We start from the raw sequence: 20,763 nt of genomic DNA, 5'->3' as shown, positions 1-20,763 counted from the left end.
ATGAAACAGTATTAATCCTGGGTTTGCTGGGAATATATCTCTTTGGAAATATTTGGATATGGACCTTTCTTCACCCTTTTGGCTTAGATGAGGTGCCTGGTTACCAAAGAGACATCTTTCTCAGGGGATTCAGATCTGATTTAGTTATGTAAAGGGGTCCTCCTGCACCACATCACTGAGAACAGTCTGGAGAAAATATAATAGAAAAGACCCTCTGCTGGATAAAGCACAAATTAACAGACCCAGCTGCCACGGGGGCTTCTGGGCTGGAGGTATTCTGTGCACCTTATCTATATTATGGCTACCGTGAAAGCTTTTCTAATTAGTCTTCTGGAAGATGAAATGCCTACAATGACAGCGGCAAGTGCCATTTCCAGCCTGCTCACACAGGACTGAAATGGCTCGTTAAGTCATCTGCAATCAGTGGTGGGGCCCTGAAGCTTTGAATACTTGATTCGCTGCCATACAGCAATTTTCTCATGTGAGGAGAAGCAGGAACAGTCAGGCACCTCTTCCCCGTTTTCCTCTCTCTGCCAAATGAGCCTTTTTTCCTTTTCTTTCTTTTTTTTTCCTCTCTTTTTTTTTTTTTTTCCCTAGACCGTTCCCTTAGAAACAGGCAGCTTCACCCTTTCACCCCTGCTCCTCCTCTCCCTGCCACTCTCCGCAGCTCCCCGCGGCCCCTCTCCCTGCTCTCACTAAACGAGCAGGGCTCTGACGCGCAGCCCTTTGGTAGCAGCGCCCGGGGCCGTAAGGGAGATGATGTTTGTGGCAGCCCTGCTGTGACAGGGGAGGTGGCACACGCACCCCCCCGTGCTGTGACCTCAGCTGACAGCCACAGTGGCTGGCGAGCCGTGGCTGCTCCCCCCGTGTTCACCCGGCTGAGCTGTCAGGATTTGAAGGCTGCACAACGCCTGGTTCAGCTCCTGCCACATCCAAAGAGGGAAAATGTTAAGCCCAGCCCGCTTCCAGCTCCAGGCTGAACTCTCAGCTTCACCAGAGCATTGCATTGTGAAATGAAGTCACCCTGTTTGCTGGAAAGGCATCAGCTCCTGCTGTCAGCTCTGGCAGCTTCTCGCCAATTTATTTCACAGAGCTTAGAGGAGTTGGAAAGGGCTGAAGCAAAGGATGGGAACAGGAACGTCTCTCAGAACCAGATTTTCTGTGTTGGAAAAGATTACATGATCCACAGAGACGTGTGACCCAGGGAAAAGGTTCAGAGCACATCTGTGATTGAAATAAACCCAAAGAAGTTCAGTCTGGGTCTGAGCTGTGCCAGTTCTGTCTAAACTTGGGTCTCCAAAGCACAGCTTGGAATTTGGAAGATAACTGCTATGTGAGTTCACACTATTTGTCCTGTCAGACCAGGCTCTTACTGGCAGTGGCTGGCACCAGTTCTCTGCTAAGAAGGTCCAAGAAATCCTGCTGCACATAAGTCAGGGATAACGTGCTCTGAGTGCAAGTTTCCTCCTGATTCTGACAAAAGGCATTAGTTTAAATCACAATGCATGAACATTTATTGCCCTGCAAAGTTCTTTTTCTTTTTAAATGAGAAAGTCTCTACTAAAACTCCAGATTTTCTCCACAGGCGTGTCAAATACCATTTTGATCTTGTTAAGTTTCTGCTGGGCCTCAGGAAAACAGGCAAAGGCATCTGCATCCTTGCTTTGGAAAACTGGCCTTTTGGATGCCTTTTTGGGTGCTGCAGCCTCAAGCAGGATGCTTGTATTTACAAAGATTAGGAAGCTAGAAACCTTTTCAGTCTCATCTGCACTTTGGCTGCTGCTTCTGAAATGCATTAAGACTCCTGTTCTCTCCAGAGAAACTGTCCACACGTTCCTTTCTCAGTATGTCCATACTGGGAACAAAAATTCATGGTGGGGCATGTTCTGTGTGAGTTCATTTCCAGGGGTTTGACTGTGGGGAGGACACGTCTGCAGGGATCAGATGGTCAGTCTCTTATCTCTCTGTAGTTCTTATCCACCGTGGAAAAACGTATGAGGCGAATTTCAGGGGGCTTTGGCTTCCTGTCATCCCATATATACTCCGGAGAAAGCACCTTGGAGGGTTTGTGGGAGAGGAAGTGCCTGTTGAGGTGACTTTCTTCCTGCCAGACTGCCATGATCCCGTTGGCTTTGTCCGTCAGGATGGTCATGTGGCAAGTCTTGGTGAACTCAAAGACCTTCTTGACCAGCCCTCCAAACACGGCTCCTCCGTAGTAGAAGTCCCCTTGCCCAGCAGGGATGTAGGCTGCTGAGGAGCTCCTCCTCTCATAGGGGAACTGGTTTCGAGGGACGCTGAAGTACCCAGGGTGTATGGCTGCCACTGTGTCCCCCAGGGTCTCGGGCCCCCAGGGGTTGTGGAACACCATGTCGATGTCCAGGCAGAAGAGATACTCCACCTCCCTGTGGCTCACCTCTGCTATGTGCTTGTTTATGGCCTCCATCCTGCGCATGGAGATCTCCTGCCAGCTGGAGTATTTCTTGATGGGGACAAGGACAAACCTTCGTCCAGGCTGCAGCTGGACACTGGGCATTGTCTCGGGGCTGTCAGTGAAGATGTAGTAGTTCACCCGGTAGCCTTTCATGAAGTGTTCCTCTGCCGACTGCACGAAGCGCCTCACAAACCTCGTGTACCTGTGCAGGCACCACACGTGAAGAGCACAGCAAGGGACAAGGAGGGACTTTGTTTGGAGAGGGACTTTTTACAAGGGCATGCAGTGATAGAACAAGGGGGAATGGCTTCAAACTGACAGAGGGCAGGTTTATATTAGGTATCAGGGAGAAATTCTTCCCTGTGAGGGTGGTGAGGCCCTGGCACAGGTTGCCCAGAGAAGCTGTGGCTGCCCCATCCCTGGAAGTGTTTAAGGCCAGGTTGGATGGGGCTTGGAGCAACCTGGGATAGCGGAAGGTGTCCCTGCCCATGGCAGGGGGTGGAACAAGATGGGCTTTAATGTCCCTTCCAACCCAAACCACTCTGTGATCTCAAGGGGATTACGAAGGGTACTTTAGTGAATGGAAGAAGACAAGGGCTGAAGTGTTGGCTGACTGTCGCTGCAGGGATCCACATACTACACATGCAGTAGGTAAAGTATAGTGGACAACAAGGAATAAGTGAATTATCCCCACTCTGACCAAGCAATCCCCAATCTGCAGCTCTAACTCCCAAGACACCTGCTAGTTCTTAAAAAATACTGACTTTCGGGTACTTTAAGTGCTGTCATCTGTGGGCTCGTGTGATTATGGACACACTACATGGGCATAGAGGTCTATGACAGATTGGGACAGATTTCAGCTTTGCTGAGGACAAGAAAAGCCAAATTGATCTTTCCCCAGTGAAGTGCATCACCCCAAGCACTGTGCCCACTGAGCGCTTCCCTTACTTCCCAACGGCAAAGGCTGTCACCCCTATGCTGAGGTTCAGTGGCCTGTAGGCACTGTCCAGGATCTCAGGATTGAAGGTTCCTTCCCAGACGATGGGGGCCAGCCATGGTGTGACTGTCAGCACATCCTGGCGCCTGAAGGAAAAGAAAGGGAATGTCAGTGAGATGGAACTGTTCTGTTCGGTTTCGAGGCCGGTAAATGGGAATGAAACACTGAAAAGGCACCTAGAAGAGTGTTTGTATCAGCATTGACTCGTTATGGAGGGTATTACCTTCAGATTTTTTTTCCCTGCACTCCCATTTGAGGTTACTGAGCATGGACATTTCAGTTCTTGGGATGAAATTAAGCACTTTAAGAGATTGGTAAAAACCCGAGGATCTACTGAAATCTCATTTAAGCTCCCAGGACTTTTCTGCTGAGGAGAGTTTAATGACCACTGAACTCACAGAATGAGAAGCTGTGCACATTTGCTATCAGTCTGATACAGATTGCTACATGCAGATTAAAACACAAGTAATAATATGAAATAATATGAAAATTACTATAAAAATATACCCCATTGCTGTGTGATTAAAACACAGCTTGCAGCATGACAGTTTATTCTTCCAGTATTTATATATAGCTTCAGCACATTCATATATAATTTAGAATTCTGCATGTGAGCCAGCATTCAAATGTGTAACAGAGTTAGAAAGAATCCTTAATCTCCTGTGAGGGTCATGGAAATACTGAATATACATGCAGCAGAGTCTGATTATGCCCTATTACAGCTATGCAAGGCTGTTTCAACTTGCTGCTTTGCTTTCAGTGTTTTGTTCTTACCTTTTTGATTTTAAAACAAGATGTCATTAAGATGTGAAATTTACCCCAGCCTGCTCCCATTCGCCCCAGACCATGAGCTGCAGCCCTCTGCTGATGAAATTTGTCACACAAGGCACGTGGCCACACGTGGAGGCTGCCAGTCTCCCATCTGACACACTCCCAAAGCAATAACAGCACCAGAACCAAACCAAGGGAGCTGTGGGGAGCAGCTTGCTGGCTCAGGCAGCAGATCTAATTAGATCTCCCAACCCAGATCTCATTCTTTCAGTCTGAGAGGGTACTAGAATAACAATTTGACTCCTTCCTGTAGCAATGACTGTGATTAAAAGATTAAATTATACAGGAAGAAGAATTTGAGTTGGAGAAAACGTAATAACTGACCTGTTTTCCTTATGGGTTAATTATCTTTTTTTGGATGGGGGGGGGGGGGAAGAGAGAGAAGGAAAATTGCATGTTCACTTCTCTAAGCAGAGCTTTCTGAATTTTAAGGGCTGCCCTGGGTTTCCCAGTGACTCATGGCCATGGTATCCCTCCTCTCAGTGCTGGTGAATAGACTCCAAAAGGCACAGAGCACTAAAGGCTACAAGATTCTCTCCTCATTTAGTCCAGTACATACTAGCTGATTCATCACATACATTTATTCCAATATGGAAGGGATAAATATTCAGGCCAAGCATATCCTGTTGAAGTATCAAGGGGGATATTTCATGTATATATGTACCAACAGGGTGTGTTTGTTAACATACAAAAGAATGTGGCTGCTGAAGGTGAACTGCTCGAGATAAGAGTGAGCCCAAAGGAGGCTGTAACAACCTGTGCTGCAGAGAGAGTTTGTCTAAGTCACTTCTTAGAGCTGCTGCCCCAAACCTTCTCTGTCTGCTTAAACTCACTGATTTGACTGCATCTCATAGAAACTTGTTTAAGCTGAAACCACTGCTGAAGGTCAAACAAAGCACCTGCTTGATTTTGCCCTGAAATGGGTTCAAAGCTCTCCCACAGTTCCAGAAGGTACTTCTGTCTTACAGCTATTACAGATCTCCCACCTCAAAAAAAGAGTTCCTGGCAGCAACCACACAGACTGTGTGTGTGTGCTAAGGTATTAATTGGGAATTAACAGGAAGTGTGTTAACAAGTGACTGAACTCAACGTTACAGCAGCACACACCCATATGGTTTGGATTCTCATGGAACAAGGTCCTTTTCAGCTTGTCCCAGGACTTTGGAACTGTGAGTGCTGCCCAGTGCCCAAACCAAAGTCATAAGAAATAAAGTTCAAACAAAGAAACTTACTTTGGCGCCAGCACTCTTGGCTGCTGATAAAATAATCTGTAAAAAGGAAGAAATATCCACTGAATAATACATGAATATGCCTGGAAGAGAGGAACAGCAGTTTAAAGGTCGGGAGATAAAAAGACAGTACTTACTGGGGGAAAAGCTGGATTAGCTTCTCTTCTGTATATTGGAGTTTTATGGAGCTGCATGATGGGGTGGAAAAAGAAAGGGCTTGTTATGCTTTCCTAAAATATAAACCAGCTTCAGGACCTGCTGCTGCACTGACAGCTGTCCAAGTGCAGCTCCAGCTGCTGTGCACACTGCAGGGTTAGGCATCACCTGTACACACCTTCCAGGGCTGCCAGACAAGTGACAGTTTTGGAACAGAACACTAAACACAACAGGGGCAGAGAGATACTGGCAGCAATCCGAGCCTGTGGGTAAATCAGGGTTTAGGGCTCAAAATCCAGGGAAGCACAGGCATGTTGGGGACTGTCAGTGCTGGTCATGTGTGTGCTCCACTTCCCAAGTAGCTGTTCCTGGTCACCTGGAGGGCTGAACTACCCAAAATACATCACACTGCCAACAGCATCCAGAGAAATAAGCATCTGACTGGACACAATGGTTTATTGTGGCTTGAAATAACCAGGAATGCCTCTGGAAAACATCATCTTTTCTATTTGCACGGTTTTGTTTTCACAAGAACAGTAGGTCTTGGTAAGGGACATTAACCTGTTAGTCCTGGTCTCTGTGACCCACCACAAGCAAAGCCTCACTCAGGCTGATGCAAATCCAGAGCTGTCCTGTGGGGCAGGCAGGTCCAAACAGCACAGGCTGCATTGTTACCTTTCTGTTCTAAGAGAGTGACTCATTATAGATTCATAAAATAAGGAACAAGTGACTTGTTAATCACTGTGTGTGCTGTCAGTGAGGAACAGCTCCTGTGACAACGATCTGTGTTATTCAGTGCACACAAACCAGGGTACTTACAAGATTTCAGGGCAAGGAAGGTAGTAGGGAAGGTAGTGCACTTTTCCACTCCCAGCTGTAATCCTGGGAGAGCAGAGAAACATTTTAAGAGGTAATGTTGAAGGAAATCTTCCTAGGATTTTCCAAGATGATCTGGGGCTCTGGCACAGATTTTGAAAGGTAGCTTTAGCCAGCTCCATATCTACTTTAATTAATAGTGTAGGATCTGGTGTGTTTAAATTTTAACATAATATGCTGCTGCTAAGGCATAAATGCAACTACACACAAGGTGAAAATGCAGCAAATTGCAACATCAGAAATATGGGATCGTGAGTAATAATTTAATAATCAATAATTTAATAATTCATAGAATTATTAAATGCCTGATCTCAGATTCCCTTCAAACAATTTTGTTTGGGTTTGCTCAAGAGAATCCATAAGTCACAGTCATCAGAATACTCAAAGTTACAAAATCCCCAGTGTTTGAAAGCTGCAATGCTTGACAGCTACAAAGCTGTCCCTGGTGACACTGGAATGGATTTGGACTGTTTGAAGAGACAGATAATCACCTCTGTTAAGGCCTGAACTGAAATGTAACTGGAATATTCTGTACCTAAGCATTTGATTGTGTGTCAGTACCATCCTGATTGAGATACAATTGCTCTTTTTGCTCTCTCCCTTGGAGCCTTCTCTCCTTAGTAGTGCTCCTTCATCTATTATACAAATTGCTGTTCTTTCTTACAGCTCTAACAGGGACTTCCCACAAAATGCACAGCCTGTGTTTTTCTGCTCCTGTGTGTTTTACCACAGCATATAGACAGAGAGGTTTAAATATGGCCAAGCTGGCCAGCAAATGCTTACCAGATAACTGCAGTAACAACCACCAGACAGACAAGAGATCCCACCACTTTCCTGGAAATCAGGAAAGAGTAGAAGGAAGGGCAACTTCTGGCTTCCACCATTTTCAATCTGCAAAGATAGAAAAGCAAGGGGAGTTGGCTGTAAGTATCTGAGAGGAATCAATTATGTTCTCAGAGGAGGATGAAGCTTTTCAAGCAGTTTCTGTTTCAGTCTTTCTGAAATCAGGAGCACAGAAGGAGCCAGACTGTAAGAACCAGGACATTTAGCCACTGAGGCAGCACCTGTGAACTGCCTGAGAAACCTCTCTGTGCCAGTGAGCCCTAACCCCAGGTGTAGTGCATGAGGGGCCTTTCTGATTTGATTACAATTTCTGTAGATTCCATTTTTTCAGCTGAAGCACACACCCTTTGCAATGTAATCAACTCACCCACTCCAGTCGCATCAGAGAGCTAATACAGTTATCACCTGAGCTGATAAACCCCACCTTTCACAGAAAATAGCTGCCAGAGACACTCCCTGCAAAGGAGTAAGAAAGGTAAATTGAGGTGTGATACCAGCAAATAAACATTACACAATCCTAACGTATGCTGGGTAATATTTCTCTGCAAGTCAAAGAAATTATTTCCTTTCTAACAGCCATAAAAATTAACTTCCTCAAGCTCAGCTGTCTTACCTTAAAAGCACAAATCAATCCCTTTTCTGTTCACAGGGAAGCAAAGGTGCCCACAGTGTGAACCATGTGTGACAAACACACAAAGCCTTTGCAGGGGGCCTCCAAAGGGGCTTGTTACAAGCACGTTAATTGTCATTACATTCATTATTACCTTCAGAGGGGACAGAAATAGGGAGCTGAGGATAAGGCTTGGCACCCATCCACAGCATCCTGTGGAGCTTTCCAGGCTGGCTGGAAGGACCAAAAGCAGGCTCCAGTTAGAGGAAAACACTTTCCTCTGTGATTGGAACCTAGGGGGGAGGGGGTTGGAAAAAAAAAAAAAGAAAAAAGCTGTTTGTCAAGCTTCTATTTATAGAGTCAGTAGCATTTATGTCAGTGGGAGTAAGTGGTACATGGTGCTTCTTGGAGGATGCTGAAGTAACCACAGAGATCATTACTGTCCTGGCCCTTGGTAAGGCATAAACCTGTGCCAGTGGATCTGAAAAGGCAGAGGTGATTTTCCTGCTAAAATTTCTCTGCTCATAAAAAGAAAAATGGCAGAAGTTCTTTAATTTGCTTTACTATGCTGAACAGAAATCCTCTCTGGTGCTTCTTCCTCACTCTCCTGTCAGGCAATCTAATTAGCTTTTGCCAAGAAGCATCACAAAATCCTATCAAAAATAATAATTAATTAATTAATTAAATATCTTAAGGCCTTCCACCAGTTAAAGCCTTCATGGATTCCTGCTGAGCAGTTTTGGATTCTTGCCTAAAAATGCTGCAGATCCACAGAAGTAGAAGGATGTGCAAACAGCCTTCCCCTTCTAGCTGTTACTCCATGTTATTTCACCAGCTTCAAACAGTTGTTTTTCAAGCATTCTTTGAGAGCTGGTCAGACACAGGGCAGGTGCTGGTGCTGTCCTGCCTTTCTCAGCAGCAGGCTTCCAAATTCCAACCAGGATCTCACTCACTGCAGTTTAGGTCTGTGCCTGTTTATGGCAGTGATCACGCACCTGCAGACTCCCCTTTCCACACCTGAAGGCTCTGATGTTTCCTTCCCTCTTCTGCTCTGTGAGCTCCTTCAATCTTTCTTTGTGGTCTCCTAACTGCAAGATCCAGGGTCTGTCAGTTCTGACTGCACTCTCTCTAATCAGCCCATTCTCCTGAAATCTGGTGCCAAACCAGCCCAAATTCTCTTGCTGAGCCCTCACCAGTATTAAGTAGAGCTGGATTGGCCCACAAAACTGAAATGCTGTCACAGTTCATACACTCCTACATGAGGACAAGTAACCCATGTATTTTGAGTTATTGCATCATTAGGAGCAGAGCTGATGTCTTCTCCCTTTGCTTCAGTTTCTGTGTTACAAACCTGCAAAAATGCTGGAGCCAGATGAGACTGGAACATCTTCCTGCATCTAAAACCATCTCACTGACATTTACCTCAACTGATTTACAGCCCCAGAGTTCATCACAAATGCAAACAAAAATGAAATGGATGTGGTTGCAGCTAATAACAGAATCTCCAATTAAAAACAAAACACAGCTAAAGCATTTTTAATAGTTACTCAGGTTCCTCAAATTTGTTCAGAGAGCTCTTTTAAAATGGATATGGTTGAAAGTAGCTCTGTGACTCCCAAATGAACTTACTTGACCTCCCGGAACAAAGCACTACTTTATCTTCAAGCCCTGCCTTGGAAAGCATTCTGGACTGCAGATAAATACCTCACTTGTAGACCACTCCGTGCCAAATGTTCTTTGCAGATCGACTATTTCAGATTTCCAAACCTGTATTTCAGATTCCTAGAACTGAAGTGGCGAGCTGTGAGTGCAGTGTCGTCCAGAACGTGGAGAAAGAGAAGATATCCATGGGAAGGGCTCCATCTTTGCCGAGGAAGAGGTTTCCTTGCTGGACTTTGGTATTAAACGAGCTGCCTTTGGCTCCCGTGACACGGGCGTGTTCAATCACACCTGAGGCTTGAACACAGACCTCAGCACAAATCCACTGCTTGGGTTTCTCACTTTTCAGAGTCTCATATTACAGGTGCACCACCAGGAGTTAACTGTACTCTGGCAGGGATCCAGCTAGGAAGCACTGCCCAGCCTGCATTTCGCTCCCAGCACATTCATCAGAGCTTTATTGATAAGGCAAAAAATAGCTTATTTCCATGCTACTAAGAGAAAATCCTATTGGGCTCAATCTGTAACATCACTGACCTTAGAAAAAACTTCAGGTTGCACCAGCCAGGATCAGGAGGACACCTGCAAGATTTGACTCCTCTCAGAGCAGTGGCTTTATCTTCTGGACTGTCCCCACCAATCTCCCCCACACTGAATTGCAGCAGCTGAGCTGTACTTTCTCCCTTGACCTGGGCAAACAGCTGCTCAAGTTTACACCTGTATTTCTGCATAAAGTTGATAGTGATGAAATAGTTTTACTTTACCTAAACCCAGCTGCTGCTCCCTTGTGTCAGAAGATTGTGCAGAGGCTACTTATTTTCTGCCTTTGACAATAGAACTATATGAACAATTCTCTGTGTTCCTTTTAAAGGCTTCTGAAATCAAACTATCAGCAGTATTTAAATTTTGCTAAAGATGCAAGATCTTCCTCTCCCTTTCATTAGCTCCCAAAAGGAAAGAAATGCCTTCTCTTGAGAACAAAGCCTGCATCTCAAACTCAGATTGCACTCGGGCTCTTGTTGGAATTTCTTAGAGGTCCCAAGTATGAAATGAACTATTACAAAGCTGCTAAAAAGGTATTTCACTCAAACATGAAGACCTCAAGGCAGCTCCTAATCCATTCAAACAACAAGCATCTTGTTTGCTCTATGCACTCCTTTTCCTTTATTTTTGCCCCCTTTGAAGGCCATTGATCCCAGGGGTTCCCTTGGTGGCACCCACAGCATGAGGGACACACCCTACAGCACATCAGGAGTGACAGCAACCAGCATTTCCTCTTCAGGAAAGTAATAATAATTCTTATTATTAACCAGCCAGAAGGTGTTTCCTTGGGATAGAAAACTTTATTAACAAACACACGTTGTTTTTTTCCCTGTGACGAAGCTGGGAAGCCGTGGCAGTGCCTGACCCACAGCCTGGTGTCCCCAGGCACTGCCCCCCCCAGGACAGTGGCACACAAGAGGGACAGTCCGCCCTGGGATCTGGGCTGCCAGGACCAGCTGCCTCCCTCTCACGTTAACCCAGCTTTTTTCAAGTCCTCTGGCAGAATCCGGCCCTTCTTCCTGGCCCTGGCTTTCTTCTTCTCCATCCTGTCCTTCTTCTTCTTCTGGATGTTCTTCTGCCGCTTGTCCTGCCGCTGCTGCATCTTTTCCACCACCCTTATTGTCCGCTGCTCCCACTGCCTTTTGCGCTGTGCTTTGCGCTTCTCCTTGCGCTTCAGAGCCTCCTTCAGCCGCTCCTCGTTGTCACGGATCTTCACACCTTCCGCCTTATAGAGAGCATTCGTCCATTTTATCTTGGTCTCCAGCTCCCGAGCTTTCTTCTCATCCTTATCCTTGAGTTCCTCCAGCTTATTCTTCCTTGTCTCCAGCCTGCTCAGCAGCTGCTTGTAGTTCCTGCCTGTCAGAGGAGTGATATTGCCCTTCACTGCTTTCCTCTTCTCCTTCTTCTTCTGGATCTTGTTCAACTCATTTTCTTCACGGACTTCAACTCTGTTAAAGACAATCTCAGCTCTGCTCTCCTCCTTTTTGTTTTCTGGCTCTACTGGTACCTCCTTAGTTTCTTTCTTCTCCATTTTTGCCTTCATCTTCAACTCCTTTCTTCGGCGCTTCTTTCTCTCTCTCTCGTATTTCCTTCGCTGCCTCTTCTCCAGGACTGCAGGGGTTAATTCTTTGGCATTATCCTAAGAAGAAGAATGGACATGAATGAGCCCTAAAGGGATAAAAGCAGAGTTGAAAGTGGGCTCTCCCGATTTCAAACTTCCCCTAAGAAGCACACCAACTGTGACAAGGAGCTCAGCTGTTAGAGACACTAAACACAGCACGGGCATTTCAAACCCTTCCCTCTCTCCCAACAGCCCGTAGCTGTTCCCCTTCAGTGCTTTGCTTTTTCCTGAAAATCACCAGAGGCATGTTCTCCTCCAAGCCTGGCCCCACCTCTTCTCATGTGTTTTTTCCACAGAACACACAGAGGTATCCCAGCAATACCTACTGGCAATTCCTTAGGAGACAGAAACAGCTCCAACCCTGAGCCTTGTGAGATCCTGTCCCCGCATCCCCTGGGAGGCTGAGGAGAATTTATAGTGCAGAAACACGTATTAAAAGTTCTCATACTTGTCCAGAAGCTTTTTTAATCTTCTCGTGCAGTCTCTGACGCAAGAGATTGATTGCAGAAACAGAAGGGGGACTCAGTTCACTTTTACTCCCTGAAAATGAGAGGAAGAAAATAAAACTACTTAAAAGACAGCACCAGCTAAACAGAAGCACTTTCTATGGCTGTGGGAAAAGCTCCGGGAACTCTGGAGATGCTGTGAATGGAACGGAAAATCTGAACAAACCAAGAGTTTCTATTTCATTGGTTTCTTTAGAATTCCCCCTTTTCTATCCATATTATCATTCAACACTGCCAGCAAGTGGCCTGGCATGCCCCGGGGCTGCCTGGCAAGTACCAAGCTTGTGGAAACAGAGGCGCTCAGGACATCTTTTCTCTGTGATCTGGCTTTTCAGAGTCATAATAGAAAAATGACCTGGCAGGACAGGGATTGTATCCATGCATAATTCCCAAAGTTACACAAATACATTAAAAAGTCTGCATTTCAGTTTAAACACCGTTTCTAGAGAGCCACCCAGTGGTGATGGCACAAATCTGTGTCCATAGGCAAAAGCTCTCAGGGCACACAGAATAAATTAAGATGTTCTTAATTCAGCTGAATTTCTTCAAGACTTTCCAAACTAGACATGTGTGAAGCAACTGAAAAGCAGCCACATCAGCCCAGGTCACTTTAAACAGATCATGGCAATGCTGGAATTCTTACCTGTGGCCAAACTCTCATTCCTATTCTGTGTAACACCCTGTGGAGAGGATTTGCTGGTTTGAGGGGCTGTTTTCTGTCCTGGAGTAGATTTACCGGTGTTAGAAACCACCTGTTTGACTGAAGGTGAATTCTTCTTCTCAGCTTGCTTCCTCAGTTTCTTTCTCTTCTGTTTCTTGGGCTGTCTCCCAGCATCCTCGGGCTGGCCTGGCTTAGGCACTAGAAGGCAAAACCAAATTACACAAAACAGGACAATGCTACTTTTTCACTCATAACATTCAGCTATTACTGGAGATTAAAGTTTCAGCACTGCAATGGCATATCGTAATGTTCAAAACCCACACATTTTAGGATTTATTTAAATAGACCAAACATGCTTGCACACTTCAGTATAAGCCCAGCATTCCCACGCCCATCACCACAATGAATGGAGCCCGCCGATTTCCAGAGCTCCCAGTGCAACGTGCACAACGTGTTTCAGCAGAGATTGTTTTATTCTTACAAAACAGCACAACGCCGCTGCCTGGGGCCAAGCACCCCGTGGACATTAGGCTGTCGCGCCCAGACTCCCACAAAGCTGCCCGAGAGGGCAGAAGCCGAAGGGTTACAGCTCCATTACCAAACTTCCTCTTCCGCGACTCCGGGGGATGCTGCGCGCTGACCCTCCTGGCCAAGCCCTGCAAGTAGGAGTCCTGGGCGGCCAGGCTGGCCATTGTGGCCGCGGGGTGGCCCTGCCAGCTCGTTGCCGGGTCCCAGAGGCGCTGTCCCCTCCTCGTGGATCCCCGCAGGAAGTGATGGATGGAAGCGCGCCGGCCGGGAAGTGACGGCAGCGCCGGGCGCGCTGGGAGCGGCGGCAGCGGCCGGGGCTGGAGCCGCCTCCGCTGGAATTGCCGCGGGCACCGCCAGGACCGAGGGGTCCGCGGAGCCTCGGGGTCCCTCCTGGACTCGGGCCCCGTCCTTCCAGCATCACCCCGGAGCTCCCGCAGGCTGCCTGCGCTTCGCCCCTAACCTCAGATGTTGAGCTCCCAAACCCTTACTTGGGTTGGAGGACACACAAGTGCACGGGTTGAGGTCCCCAGAGCACGGTCGGGTTTAGTGACGGTTTCTGTAGCCCCCAAACGGGAACGCCTGCACGGAGCAGGGTTTTCTTCCCAGCCCGTGGGGGAACACTCACGTTATCACGCTTCCACAAAGCCTCGTGGCTGAAAACACACGCCTTAAAAAATCATACAAAACAGCCAAGTTTTATTAAATCACCTAATTACAAAAATAAATGGAATGGAAGAAAAAGAAACCAAAAAAATTATAGCAAAATTCACATCCTAGGAAAGGAGACATTACAGCAGAACGCCGGGGAAGATCAGCAGGTTGTTGGAATGCACTGGTGGCTCTGCAGTGACACTGAGCTGTGGTGACTGTTCCAGTGCAGTGACATCCCCCTTTCAGCTGCACAGCTCGGGCCACCACAAAGGGGAAGGGCAGATGATGTGCTGAGCTGCTGAACAGCTGCAGAACAAGCACCAAACGTTTCTTTGGAAGGAAACTGAGAGTAACCGAGTATCCCTCACTGCTCCCAACACCCCAGTCATCTCAGGATCTTTCTATCAGGCAAAACTAAAAGCCAACATAAACAGTAGCTTCATGTTAGCTCAGACTGTGTTAGCAGAAATTCCTGTGTAAACACTGAAGAAGGAATCGACTAAAGCTGCTTCTATTTGTGGCTTTGAGCAAGTGGCATCGTAGGTCCCTCAGTCTGGTCCCTGTTCCTCTTCACAGGGGGAACACTGCTCTTCCACAAAGGTCTCCTGAGATCCTCCTCCCAAATCAAGAATTCAAGTTTGTGAAGCACTTTGACAGTGAAGACTGTTACGTAAAAAATACTATAAGACTCTTTAAATTAGACCAGAGGTTGTCAGATGCCATCCTGAGAGAGCTTTAAAGCAGCCAGAATGTCAATAACTTAGGGAGGCAGAGTAAAAACCCCAAAACACTCACTGCCCCCACATTTGGCTCAAGTTATTCAACTCCCAACACTCCAGCATGTACTTACTGAGATTCACATGGAAACAAACTGGACTTCTAAAGAACTCTACACGTAACTATCACATAAAAGCAAACCTGACTCTACTTAGTTAGAACAATCTGCTTTGTGTCTATTTATCTCTTAAGGGAGAGGAACACTCATGGCAACGTCCTGGTGGGGAGGAAGCACCGCAGCCATCCTGAGGGCAGAAACCCGCCAGCACAGCTCCAGCGCCTTCTCCCGACAGCAGGAGACGCTCAGTAGTACAGCAGGCGGAAGACTTCCAGCAGCGCGGGGCCGGTGGGAGGAGCACGCTCGGATCCTCTTCAGGAATGCTCGGCGGGGCCCGCCCCGTGCCCGTTCACGTGAGGATGCGACGGGGTCGAACTCTGGGAGGGAGCAACGCTCGGCTCTGCTGTGGCAGCTGCCAGAGGCATCGAGAGGCTCTCGGGGGACAGCGTGGCAAAGTCTTGTCTCCAGTAGGCTTCGCACAGCGGGAGATCATTGCTGTCACACAGACTGTAGCTTTCCAGAACAAACAACCCCAGTGAGGAGAGAGCAGGTGCGGTGACAGAGGAGGGGAGGGACGGGAAGGGTGGGGGGAGCAAGACAGAAGCAAAGCATTAAGAAAATGGCAAAAAAAAAAAAATGCTGGGTGTAAGGTCTGTGTTCATGAATTCATCACAAGCTGTGTGACACTGGCCTTCCCTAAGGTACCCCTGAAGGGCTGGTCCTGAACCTCATGGGCCTGGGGGGGATTGGAGCAATTTCAGACATAGAACTGGTGCTACAAACTGAAACAGAGGCTCAATTCTCATCCAGACACTCCAAGTCTCTGGAAAATGTCCTGGCACCCCCAAATACAGGAGTTCTGCTACTGATCCGAGTGAGACATGGACCTCACCCAGAATTATTTTACTCAGAATTAGATCACAACCTATGTGAGGAAAAAAAAGTATCAATCCTGCTCTATATTTCAGTTCAGCAAAAAAGCTGCAATGGTTTTGGGGCCTGTCCCTGTCTAGATAAACCTATTTGCACCCTTGCCCTTTCAAAAAAGTGCTCCACAGTTTGGGTCTTCTACTGAAGCTTCTCAGCCTGATTATAGTGACAGCTCCTGCCTTTTCCCAAAGAGCCTGAGCTAACAGTGCTTCTAAAAGCAGCTAGTTGGATTCCAACACTGTAGGATATAGAGCTGGATGAACCAGCAGTGTGGGAATGCAGTGTTTTTAAACTGGCTAATTCTTGCCTGTGCTCTGAGGAAAACACAACGTGGAAGGGCCAAAACTAAATAGAAACATGGAATAAAACTGGAACAAAATCAACACGAATCCCAAAGAGAAGAAGGAGCTGCACACAGAAGAGACACCCAAGACAAAGTGAGTGTTGGAGCAGAAAGCAGCTTGCATTCAGAGAAAAACAAACCCAATGGGTCAAGTGATTTTGTTGTTGCAGCTTTATTTACATTTGTAATGTATGGACTGATGCTTAGGGAAATATTTTAAGTGTAGAACATGAGACAGTTCAAATTGCACAAACATGAAACGTGAGATCTAACCCCACACTCGAGACAGCTCCTGTGATCTCTGAGGAGGGAGCAATGGAACACAAATGCAGGTTTGGGGGTTAGGATGAGAGAAGGCAAGCTGGACCTGGAGTTACCACTTTGAGGAACAAGCACACAAAGCACTAGTTGCAAGCTGAGCTTTTTTCTGGCAGCATCACCCAGCTGGCTTTGCAGAAGTGAGAAGGGAGTGGATACAGGTTTTATATCTGGGACCTCTGCAAAATCCCTTGGAAGATCAGCCCTAAACACACAGTGAAGCTGAGTTCAGTTAACAAAGACCTCCAGGACTGAACCAGAACTACAACTCCTGTTCTGTCACAGACCTCAGGCCTTGATTTCCAAGGAGATCCTGGCCACAGCATCCAGCAGGGGATGTTACTAGGGTTACTCCCCTGCATCATGGCAGGGGAGTTACTAACAAAATCTTAGGTGTGCCAGAAGCAAAACTGTTTCTCCTGCTGGCCCAGCTAGAACAGTTCTAAAAGTCTAAGCTCCACCTCTCAGGTAACACTCCTCAAAAGTCAGGGTCAGTGAGCAGCTCTGCACAGGCCCCAGAGCACTGGCCAGCCTGCTGCCCTGTCCTGGGAGGGTTCCTCAGTGCCTGGAAGGATCTTCACTACTCCCCTGAGGCACCCACCACTCTGTGTGCAGAGGGACAGCTCTAGGAAGCTACTTGGACACAGGGCAGGAAAGCAAAGATTCCTTCAGAACAATCTCCTGGGTTTTATTTTCAAGGACCTGCTTTTGGGCCTCACCAAAAACGCCCACGTGCACGTAAAAGGCCTGGCAAACACCTGACCCTAAAACTGAGATGCACCCCAGGGCTCCCAGGACGGAATTCCCCTTTGGAGACAAACTGACTGTTCCATTTACAGCCACTGAAACACGACTGTGACATAACAGAAACCCTTTTTGCCATCATTAAACAATCAGGTTTCATTAAAAATATTGCAGTACCCTAATTATAAAAGGATTTTGAATAAATCACTGTTTCTGTGTTTACACAGACACAGTCTCTTTGGTGCAGAAAAAGACAGGAAAGAGCACAGGAAGGGAGGAAGTGCTAAAAGCAAATGACCAAGTGCTACGTGGCAACAGGTTTCAGATCACAGCTCTGCAGAGTTGCCAGGTTTCCTCACCTCGTGACCAATAAGAGCCCACAGGCAAATCCATCTGATGTACATCAACACTTGTGCTTCCCTGTTAGTTCTGTCAGGAAAGGTTGCTTCACTTGGCACCTGGTGCCAGGCAGGTGAACAGACCGTGCCAGCACGGTCAGAACCCCTCAGTCCAAGAGTGACTGACACACAGGGGTGGCAGCCTGGGGACAGGGAGCACATCTGGCACATGTGGGGCACTGTCACCCCACACCACATCCCTCTGGACACAGCTCACTGCTGTGTGTGTGCAGCCCATGGCATGGATCTGTCAGCACCTGGACAAGTGCTTGGGTTTGTGACCACCTCTCTTCATTTCTGAGATGTTTCTAGGATTGCTTTGACAATATCCCCCAGAAAAACTGAATAAAGTTTGAAAAACAAATCTCAACTTTTGCCTCTAAGCTATGTCATATTAATATCTGCTTACTCTTGAAATATATATATTATTCATAAAAAAATGGCCTTACTTTCAAAGATATTGAGCAATTAGGGGTTTAGTTGACTTAACTGGGGTTATAGGCATTCAGCATTTTTAGGGAAAAAAGGAAAAGGCAAACGTAGAAAATCTGGTCTTTAAAATTTTAAATAAGATTTTTAAAAGTTAAGTTTCTGTTTAAAAGTCTTAGCATTATTGCACTGACTTCACTTAGCTTGGACAGTGCAGCCAAAATAACCAGGTTTGCATTTTTTTCCTCCTGCTTTCATTTCCTGCATCATCAACTAGAAGTGCTGGAGTGCATAACAAAAAAAAATAAAAAAATAAAGTGTCTGAATTCTCTGAAGTCTGTTTTTCCTAAGTAACAGGCTTTAAAAAATATTAAAATTCCTACAAACAAATCAGTAATAAGTCATTATTCCTTAGGAAAATCCTATCACAATACTTCATGATTCCATGAGACTGAGCAAGTTTTTTTTTGCTCCTTTCAAATGTTCACCCCAGCAGGACTGGAGGCAGCTGGGGACAGTGGACTATGAGGGGGAAGGCACAACATGTGACCAGGTCACTTGTGAAAGGACTCACCACCGAGGTGTGGTGACATCTAATATCAGGACCCAGCCCAACAAGCTGGTGTCTGTAGGGAGAGAGCCAGAGGCTCCTTCAGAGGGATTTCCCCCAAGGAAATTCATCTCCTTTCCTAATAATTCCAACAGAAGCCTAAGCAAGTTATCTGTCAGACCTAGGATGCTGTGAATACCTCCTTCACTAGGACATTTATACCTTGTAGGGTATCTACAAGGAAAAGGCAGTTGCTTCAGTTGCAGAAAAAGAATTTGACCTAATTAAAACCAGGAGTAAAAATTTTGGGGGGGGGGGGAACATTCTCCACACCTATACTCTACTTGCTTGTCTGCACTAACTACCCCAAAAGGGCTGGAGTCATAAGGCAGAGTCCACTGCCCTATTTGTACCTGGAAGAGTAATATTCTTCTTCTAGCTCGTACAGGTCAATGGAGATCTCATCCCTCAGGGCAATCAGCTTCTTGTCACACTCCTCCTGCAAACTCCTCAGCTGCTGGTTGCGCTGGTTGATGGCTTCGTTCACAGAGGGGAAGTCGTTGAGGATCAAGAACTGCTTCAGGTCAGACACGAGTTTCATCAGGGACTCGCCAGCTCGGACCTCGTGGCAGGGAGAAAAACCACACATCAAAACAGGGCTTTGGTCCAGCTCCAACACAAGATCTCCCAAGCTGCTCCTTCAGCAGGATGAAGTAAAAACTCCCACATTCCATAGGGATTCTCACAGAAGCCTGTAGCTGACAAGCCACCCAGCCTTCCCCAGCCACCCCAAATACCAGTTACTGCCCCAGCAGCAGTTCTTGTGGGAGATATAAAGATCCACCAGTGAACCCAACAGCACCTGAAGGACGTGCTGCCCACAGACCTGAACAGCTCAGTGCTACTCACAATGTTTGCAGCTCTGACGTGCATCTCATAGTTATCTTGCTCACCCTGGGTTGCTCGAGAGACTTGAGTTTCATCCTCAATCTAAAGGAATAAAAAGTACACATATCCACCTTTACATATTTAAAATCCAGACAGACAATTACTATGTTATAAGGCATCATATATGGGAATATATGGGAATATGTGTGAATGTCATATATAGGTGAAATGTATATGTGAAAAATATATGTGTGAAATTCACATCTATAGAAGAATTTCAGTTCAATTCACATCTGGAACTGCTGGGGCACCTCTGGACTTTACAGCACCCACATATCATCTTTGCTGTCCTCCCCTCTTGCTTCTGCAGTTCTCCCCCGTTCAGGAACATCACAGGATGGTCAGGAGCAGCCAGGGAGGGCTGACTGCTGTCTGCCCTGGGAAAGGGACCCTCTTCCCTCTTGGAGGAACCAGGAGAAACAGGACTGCAGCACCTCCCCTATGGAGACAGGCTGGGAAAATTGGGGCTGTTCAGCCTGGGGAAGAGAAGGGTTGTATGGAGACCTCACAGCCCCTTTCAAGTATCTGAAGGGGCTATAAGGAAGCCAGAGAGAGACTCTTTGTCAGGAACTGTAGTGACAGGACAAGGAATAATGGATACAAATTGAAAAAGGGGGAATTTAGGTTAGGTATTGGGAAGAGATTCTTCCCTGTGAGGGTGGTGAGGCCCTGGCACAGGTTGCCCAGAGAAGCTGTGGCTGCCCCATCCCTGGGAGTGTCCAAGGCCAGGCTGGACAGGGCTTGGAGTAACCTGGGAGAGTGAGAGGTGTCTCTGCCCATGGCAGGGGGTGGGACTGGATGACCTTCAAGGTCTCTTCCAACCTCGTAATAGTCTATGATTCTATGAGTCTATGTCCCCTCACGGGCTTTGCTCTCCCCTCACAGCCCCCCCCACCCTCAGAACCCAGCCCCGCCCTTCTCCCCTCAGGAGCCAGGGGGTGCCCACCTTGGCCGTCTTGATGATCTCGGTGAAGTTGTCCATGATGGACTTGACATCGTCCTTGAGGCGCTTGTTGTAGGACTGCAGCAGGGTCTCCTTGCTCTGGGGCAGCACCCGGGGCTGCGCCATGGCCGCACCTCCCTCACGGCCCCGCCCCGCCCGCCTCTCGCGAGACCTCCCGCGGCG

General features: G+C 47.1%; 3 protein-coding genes across 9 annotated transcripts; all 3 read right to left on the bottom strand.

Moving 5' to 3' along the window:
- Positions 1 to 1,027: 1,027 nt before the first annotated feature.
- On the bottom strand, positions 1,028 to 10,518 carry GBGT1 (globoside alpha-1,3-N-acetylgalactosaminyltransferase 1 (FORS blood group)). Of its 5 annotated transcripts, none has more exons than XM_027649865.1 (7): positions 9,678 to 10,518; positions 7,304 to 7,411; positions 6,464 to 6,526; positions 5,626 to 5,676; positions 5,492 to 5,527; positions 3,380 to 3,514; positions 1,028 to 2,633 (listed from the first exon to the last, which is right to left on the bottom strand). In XM_027649865.1, exons 2-7 carry the CDS (start codon positions 7,402 to 7,404, stop codon positions 1,949 to 1,951), a joined length of 1,071 nt encoding a protein of 356 aa, XP_027505666.1. In that variant the 5' UTR covers positions 7,405 to 7,411; positions 9,678 to 10,518; the 3' UTR covers positions 1,028 to 1,948. The 5 variants fall into 5 exon arrangements, with proteins under 5 accessions (XP_027505666.1, XP_027505667.1, XP_027505669.1 ...); XM_027649866.1 differs by having other exon boundaries at positions 9,741 to 10,518; XM_027649868.1 differs by lacking the exon at positions 5,492 to 5,527 and having other exon boundaries at positions 9,678 to 10,517.
- A 437-nt stretch (positions 10,519 to 10,955) lies between these two features.
- Positions 10,956 to 13,721, bottom strand: SURF6 (surfeit 6). Of its 2 annotated transcripts, XM_027649864.1 has the most exons (5): positions 13,562 to 13,721; positions 12,946 to 13,161; positions 12,245 to 12,336; positions 11,127 to 11,814; positions 10,956 to 11,061 (listed from the first exon to the last, which is right to left on the bottom strand). In XM_027649864.1, exons 1-4 carry the CDS (start codon positions 13,653 to 13,655, stop codon positions 11,143 to 11,145), a joined length of 1,074 nt encoding a protein of 357 aa, XP_027505665.1. In that variant the 5' UTR covers positions 13,656 to 13,721; the 3' UTR covers positions 10,956 to 11,061; positions 11,127 to 11,142. The 2 variants fall into 2 exon arrangements, with proteins under 2 accessions (XP_027505665.1, XP_027505664.1); XM_027649863.1 differs by having other exon boundaries at positions 10,956 to 11,814.
- A 448-nt stretch (positions 13,722 to 14,169) lies between these two features.
- On the bottom strand, positions 14,170 to 20,754 carry MED22 (mediator complex subunit 22). Of its 2 annotated transcripts, none has more exons than XM_027649878.1 (4): positions 20,584 to 20,754; positions 19,599 to 19,679; positions 19,103 to 19,311; positions 14,170 to 15,490 (listed from the first exon to the last, which is right to left on the bottom strand). In XM_027649878.1, exons 1-4 carry the CDS (start codon positions 20,704 to 20,706, stop codon positions 15,292 to 15,294), a joined length of 612 nt encoding a protein of 203 aa, XP_027505679.1. In that variant the 5' UTR covers positions 20,707 to 20,754; the 3' UTR covers positions 14,170 to 15,291. The 2 variants fall into 2 exon arrangements, with proteins under 2 accessions (XP_027505679.1, XP_027505680.1); XM_027649879.1 differs by having other exon boundaries at positions 14,170 to 15,484.
- Positions 20,755 to 20,763: the final 9 nt, after the last annotated feature.

Source organism: Corapipo altera, unplaced genomic scaffold (assembly GCF_003945725.1).
Source record: "Corapipo altera isolate COAL_440 unplaced genomic scaffold, ASM394572v1 268, whole genome shotgun sequence".
In the NCBI taxonomy this organism is placed as follows: domain Eukaryota; kingdom Metazoa; phylum Chordata; class Aves; order Passeriformes; family Pipridae; genus Corapipo; species Corapipo altera.
Note: the sequence above shows the minus strand (reverse complement) of the source record. Positions and strands in the feature narration are given on the sequence as shown.